The sequence below is a fragment of the Pogona vitticeps genome, chromosome 1 (genome assembly GCF_051106095.1).
Source record: "Pogona vitticeps strain Pit_001003342236 chromosome 1, PviZW2.1, whole genome shotgun sequence".
Classification (NCBI taxonomy): domain Eukaryota; kingdom Metazoa; phylum Chordata; class Lepidosauria; order Squamata; family Agamidae; genus Pogona; species Pogona vitticeps.
In genome coordinates, this window is record NC_135783.1 from 93,327,185 (window position 1) to 93,334,415 (window position 7,231).

The window sequence follows — 7,231 nt, forward strand, 5'->3', positions numbered from 1 at the left end:
ATATAGAAGCAATTATGTAAACATTAGTCACACATTTGTCTGCAGCTGGGATTGACATTGGGAGAGACACTGATAAGTGCTTATGGGAACTCGTACCACTATAGGGCACTAATTGTTACCTCCTGGTCTGGCTGCTGCTCTTCCTTATTGGCTCTTTGTCTCACCTAAGTTAGCATTTGGAGCAACATTCTTGCCTTGCACAGTTCAGAAAAAAATCAGGAAAGGGCCACATGGTCTCCAAAATAATAGAAATGTAGAAGCGGGCAATGCCTTTATTAGTCCACTAGAAAAATCAAACAAAGCTAGCTGTTTGTGGTTTGTTTGATTTTTTTCAAGTGGTCTTATAAAGGTATCCCCTGCTCCTACATTGCTTTGTGCTCTTTTTTGGGAGCTGATGAAGTCAACTCAAAAGAAAGAGGGAGAGAGAACTTGCAGCTGGAACCAAAGGGAGAAGGGGGCAGGATCACACTAACGGGGGATCCACCAAAGATGTCTTGTCCAAGGCTCCTCTGAAACCTGGAGGTTTCAACAAGCCATTTTCCAAAGCAGTCATTTATTCATTATGTGTGCCAAGGCTGGAAATCCCTCCAGAGTTTGCAAGAGTCCCCTTCCCATCAGTCTCAGCCAGCTTGGTTAAAGATGCAAGATGAGGAAATGAGTAGTTCATCTATATCTGGAGTACCTGTAAACACAGAAGACATACACTAAATCAACTTTGTCCTAGTCACAACCCCCTTTGTAACAGCCAAGTAACTTGTCACTTCCCCTTGTATATATATCTACAAGTAACTCCCATTGAAATCAATGTTATTTATGTTGAGTAGAAACAGTTTACAGTGCACTGTTAAACACACATTCAAAACCCAGTCCTCTTATACTGAAACATTTGAATTGGTTTACTCATCACAACAATGTTATATTCAAAACTGTGAGCCTATAAACATATGCTGCCCTTACTGCCATTATAACTTCCTGATCATTGTCTTAATTAAAGTATTTAATCAAAGGAATTAGTTTTACTTTATCAGCTCCAAAATTTGAAATTCACAGATTTTCTTTTTGTTTTATGCTGTGCCAACTGTGATACTCAGATACCTTTCCTTCTTATATTCTGAATTTTTTGTTTTTGTTTTTTTTTTTGTTTTTGCTATTATTTTTCAAAGAAACTTGGCAAGGGATTACGAAATAAGGTAATAAAATAAAAGGGATCCTTTACAGATTGTCTCGTGGTTAATCCTCAGGCCTACAGTTTTTGAGGATAATATTCATATCCTAATTTTGTTTAGGGGGTATCATACCCTGCCCTGCCTGCCTTCTTTTAATGTGTAGATGCCAGAAAATGTGGCAAGCAAAAGATTTGGCCCCCTGCAATAATAAGGTTCTTTTCAGATCTATGTCCAGTTTGTATTGATACACTATTTATTATTACTCAGGTGGTATTGGTGCCTCTACTTAGGATGGATGGACCATGGTCTTCATCCTGTTACACAGTCAGACTCTACCTCCGGATTTGGTAATGATAAAATGCAACACCACTCTTTGATGCAAGGAAAGGAAACAACCACAGGTCTAAGGAGCAATTTGCTGCCATAGAATCTTTTGGGGGCTGTGTGGATCCGTGAAAGTACTAACAAAATGCAAATGGATGGAAACAAAGATGTGGAAGTTCACTTTTGGTTTTGAAATAGTTTTATGCAGAGGTATTAAACCTTGCAGCAGTGGTTACAGCATATGTAAAAGAGGAAGATCCTTTTTTGGGCAGTGGGCAGGGAATCGGATGGGGCTGAGGGTTGCAACACTGACTTGGAGACCATGTGCATTCCCAGAGCTATACTTTGTCCATGCTTGGTTTTAACTCTTAAATTGATGCCACAGCTTGGCTTTTCCTATGAGAGTGAGCAGAAGATGGGGAAGGAGGCTTGGTGGGATGTAAAGGTGTTTCAGTGCCTTTTAGGAACTAATTGACTACCTGTTAATGAACATGAGTCTATCTACTGGTGCTTGCTCACAAGCGGTTTCTGTATTCTGGTCTTTGCAGACTGAAGAAGTCCTGAAGATTGATGGAGGGCCATGCTATTCAAACAGCAGGTGTTGCTGAAACAGAAGCTCCTTGTGCTAGGCAGCCTTGCTATTGGAAGTCTCCTATATCTAGTTGCCAGAGTTGGGAGCTTGGATAGGTAAGTGAGTTTCAATTAGCATGACTGGGTAACATTCATTATTATATGTGGCTTCAGTTGGATGTCCCTACACCCCACTCACAACTTTCTCCAAGACTATGGATATAATTAAATAGATTTCTTCCAGCTCTTTGTCTTTTTATAAATGTCTAGAAAGACAATGTACTGTAGTATTGATTTTCATTGTTATATCCATTCTGTTTAAGGATGGGGAGAATGCAGGAAAACTGGTTTCAGCAATTCTCAGCCAGTGCACTTCTACTTCTCCATTTATATTCAGTGTGCAGTAGTAGTTGCTTTCAGAAGGAGACTAAAGCAGCATACAGTAAAAATGTCATTAAGGTGTCTGGTTTTCATCTGTGTGCATCAGCAGGTTGACCTCAAGTCTCGACAAACAGTTATGATGTATTTATGCATCTTCCTTTCTAAAATTTATGAGTTGGCAATTAATGTGCTACCATGGTATTTAAAATTATGCATGAGCCTGTAGAGTTAGCTCGTCAAGCTTGGGAGCCTACTGCACTTGAAAGATTGCTGAAGAGATGGGGAATTTTAACTATGATAATTGGCCATGATTATTCTATTTTTATACATTTTAACTTTTTGGATGCTTTTTGTATTTGAAAAAATAAATCTTATTTTGTGGAAATAAGGAGTGAAGAGGATCTCTCTGTGAATGATTTTCTCAAGCACTTCAGCCACTATAGGTATAAAACTACAAGATTTTTTTACATGTTTGCAAGGATTGCATACTGTATATACTCATATGAGCGAATAACTTTTCTTACCAACCAAAGATAATTTTTCTTCATGACTCTATATATCACAGTGGGTTGGAACAAAACTCCACTATTTTGGACAGTATTTTGTAGCCACGTCATCCTGTTGCTATTTATGGTCATAAAATGCCAAGCAAAAGGACAGTTGAGTAAGCATCCTTTCTCCAGCAGGCTTTCTCTTACATACCAGTTTTGTGACCAAACAATCAACCACCACATGAACAGCCATGCAGTAGAAAGACTGATGGACTTGGCAGAATGCTGACATTGATTGCCCTTCCACATCATGTTTAGGCTTCACCACGCAGATGACTGGGGTGCTCTGTACTAAAACTCAGTTCATGTGATCTCCCTCAGTTCTAAGCAGCATATTTCTTTCATCATCAAACTCAAGACAACATACAGGTGTTCCCAGATGGTCTTCCATCCATACATTGATTAGATCCAGAGCTATCTTGTGCACTCAGGTGATATACCAGAGCGCAGCTTGGCAGAAGCGAGGAGTTTGATATCTGACTAAAAAAGTATTAGAGATAGCAAAACGCCTTTGTGAGAAGAGGCTGATGTATTCATGTCCTGTCTGTGAGCTTTCAAGAAGCTTCTGATAGGCCAGTGCTGGAATAAACAACCTTATATTGGTTAAATGCTCCTGTACACTGTACTGTGTGAAAGCAGTGTTAATCTTGTTGAATTATAAACTCTTGATGTGGTAAGATATATGATATCATGCTTCCTCCTAACTTACAAATAATAAATCAGAGTCTTAGGGTGCAATATTCAAATGAAACCTCTTTGTGATTCAGGGAACCATGACCAAGCAAACATCAGATGTGCATGGCATTAAGGACATAGTCCAGCCTAGGCATTGTACAAAAATGCCTGGCCCTGGGACTGGGTGGTGTGGGCCTCCACTTTCATGCTGGCTTGGCTCTGTATATATGATCTTTGCTTGCAATGGTTGGATGAACAGACCGGTTAATGTGGTGAAGCCTAAGCAAAAGGAGCCGATTATGGATTAAGCTTATGTTGCATTCCAATAAAGGGATGATTGCTGCTTCAGTCTTCAGCATTCTTCTATTAGTAGTGATTCTTTGGTTGTTTCAGTAAAGACAGTTCTGCATATATTGAGAAAGGAAGGATCATGTATTAATGGTGGAATCATCCCACCATCTACTGGCAAAGCCCCATAAAGATATGCAAAATAGTCATAGCCAATTACACAGCTTCATGTATGGGATAAAGTTCCTTCTTGTCTCCTGCAGGAATTTGTCCTGTGCCCTGAGGCATGAAATTTAATTAACCTTATCACCAATCTAAGCTTGCACAGCTACAAATGTTATTAATGGTCATAAAATTATCTAGACACAGTACTTGACTCCTTGAACTCCTGCAGTAGTGAATTCCATAGGATCCATATATAATATTGCTAATGGCAAGAGGGGGTTTATTCCTCTCATTTTCTTTCTTTGTGGTTTTTTTTTTTAAAATCAAGCTGTGATGGATTTTTATTCACTAGTGAATCCTGTTCTTATTGTAGAGAAGTCTGGATGTCCTTCTAGCCACCTTGATTTCTCTTATAGTTATATCATTCTAACTCTGTGTAAACTACCACCTCTGGACTTGCCACTGGTTGCCACTTCTCTTAGCACTATTCAGCTGGTATAGGGCTACACAAACCAGCCTTAGCAGATATCAATAGGAAAGTCTGCTGTGGAGTTTAAAGAAGCCCAAATCTCACAAACACATTAGCAGTGCAGAATTTGGTTTATTTACCTCCCAAACAGTGCTGGAACTATCTTGAAACAGGTCTGTGATTATTTCACTGAAACCACAGAAAATGGGTCAACGTAAGGCTTCTGGGGAAAGACAAAACTGTGGAATGTTGAACTGTTTTCTGTGTTTTATCCATTAGGAAGCAGGCAAATTATTCAACTCTTATATATTGCATCAGCTTTAGAGTCCAATTTCACACCTCTTTATTTGTAAGTCCTACTTAATGATGCTGTTAAGCAGAAGTGTATGTGATTGTCTTTAATAATGCTGGACAAAAAATTTTCCTGTTCTTTCCTCTGCAGACTGCAGCCCCTTTGCCCCATTGATGGTCGATTTGGACTCCATGGCCAAGATGACATTCCTGTCCGAGCTATCCAGTTTAAGCGTGGGCTGTTACATGAGTTCCGAAAGGGAAATGCCAGCAAGGAGCAAATTCGACTTCACAGTTTGGTCCAGCAGATCCCCAAGGCCATAATAATTGGAGTGAGGAAAGGAGGAACACGGGCATTGCTTGAAATGCTTAATCTCCATCCAGCAGTGGTCAAAGCTTCTCAAGAAATCCACTTCTTTGATAACGATGAGAACTATGCCAAGGGCATTGAGTGGTACAGGAAAAAAATGCCATTTTCTTATCCTCATCAAATAACAATTGAGAAAAGTCCTGCATACTTTATCACTGAGGAGGTACCTGAAAGGATTTATAAAATGAACTCATCCATCAAATTGCTGATCATTGTCAGGGAACCCACAACAAGAGCTATTTCTGATTATACTCAGGTGCTGGAGGGAAAGGAAAGGAAGAATAAAACCTACTACAAATTTGAAAAGCTGGCCATTGATCCCAACACCTGTGAGGTGAACACTAAATACAAGGCAGTAAGAACCAGCATCTACACAAAACATCTGGAAAGGTGGCTAAAGTATTTTCCCATAGAGCAATTTCATATTGTTGATGGTGACCGTCTCATTACAGAACCGCTGCCAGAACTCCAGCTGGTAGAGAAGTTCTTAAATCTTCCTCCAAGGATAAGTCAATATAATTTATATTTCAATGCCACCAGAGGGTTTTACTGCTTGCGATTTAACATTGTCTTTAACAAGTGCCTGGCAGGAAGCAAGGGACGCATCCATCCAGAGGTGGACTCCTCTGTCATTACCAAATTGCGCAAGTTCTTTCACCCTTTTAATCAGAAATTTTACCAGATCACAGGGAGGACATTTAACTGGCCCTAAAGTGAATTTCATACAACACTGTGTGTTGCACCCAGAGATATGCAACTGTGTCTCTCTTAGAGTAAAAATATGCACTTTTCGTATACACAAAGTAACCTTTTTTCATGCATACTTGGACATATGCAGTGTGTGACCAAATATAAGGTGGGATCAATTTTTCTACAGAGCAGTGAATAACATAAAATTTACTCTCTGCATAATTGCATCATTTTGTGCTATACAATTAAATAAGAAGACATCATTTAAAGAAATTAACTCAGCTGTTCAGTTCAAGGGTCAGTACTCTATTTGTTCCATAAAATTTAATACCAAACATATCTGGAGAGGAGGGAGACTATTATTTTAAAAAATCATTGAAAGAGCTGTTTTAGAAAGTCTGTACTAGACTGTTGTGGATACATACTGCTAAAAGAATATTGACCCTTTAGAGGTGTAAATCTATGCTTCAGACTTATATTGGTTCCCTTTTGAGGACAATGAAAATTGTATGTCTGGGATGGAGTGGGCAGGAGGGTGGGGTGGTACAGATCTCCAAGGGAGAATTCTCATCTGCTTACACTTTGCGGCATTTTTTGAGGGAAACCATGCCCATTAAACTGGTTGAAACTCAATATAAGTTTGCAGTGTAAATGTATACTCTGTGTGATGCTGAGTTTTCTTGGAATTCTTTTCCTATTGTTTGAAAAGAAATTCTCTCATGCAATCAACATTGTTTCAAATTTCCTGTGGTGAGTTTGCACTATTGTTTTATATCGTATCGATCATCTTGGCACTTGTAGCATGTCAATCATGTGTCGAAAAAGAAGTCTTTTTTCTTTCTTTCTATGCTTGTATGTTGACAAAGAGAAACCTGCTGTACATAATGTATATTGTTTGTAAATACTGGTTTCACACTAAGTAATTCTATTTTGTAAACTGAATATGGCTATTTAATTTATTGTGAAAATTAAATTTATTGTGGTATTTAAAAATGGAATGGATTAAAATTGCTATATGTGCAACTGGTTTTCTCTTTCTCTTTGACAAATGTTTGATGATCTTCTATAATGCCTCTTTATTTCAAACCAATTTTGATGAGTTAGAAGTCTGGGGGCTCCAGTATCTACTACAGCACAGTTTATTCAAAACGATGTCCCTGGAGACTGAAAAGTGTTTCTGTAATATAAGGTTTATTTATACAGTTATAGTGGCTCACCGTAAACTATGGCTTTACAACATTTTTGATCAGGTATCCTCTCTCATAGATGGTGGGAATGCTCTAGATGTAAT

General features: G+C 38.7%; 1 protein-coding gene across 3 annotated transcripts in view; it reads left to right on the forward strand.

Annotated features, from left to right (window-relative positions):
• The window catches only part of HS3ST5 (heparan sulfate-glucosamine 3-sulfotransferase 5), a 244,445-nt gene extending 237,482 nt beyond the window's left edge, over positions 1 to 6,963 (forward strand). For all 3 annotated transcript variants that reach the window (XM_072997633.2, XM_072997628.2, XM_078384877.1), the window contains 2 exons: positions 2,039 to 2,177; positions 5,032 to 6,963. In XM_072997633.2, the coding sequence (XP_072853734.1) occupies positions 2,071 to 2,177; positions 5,032 to 5,962 (1,038 nt within the window). In that variant the 5' untranslated portion in view covers positions 2,039 to 2,070 and the 3' untranslated portion in view covers positions 5,963 to 6,963. The remainder of the gene's footprint in view (positions 1 to 2,038; positions 2,178 to 5,031) is intronic.
• Positions 6,964 to 7,231: the final 268 nt, after the last annotated feature.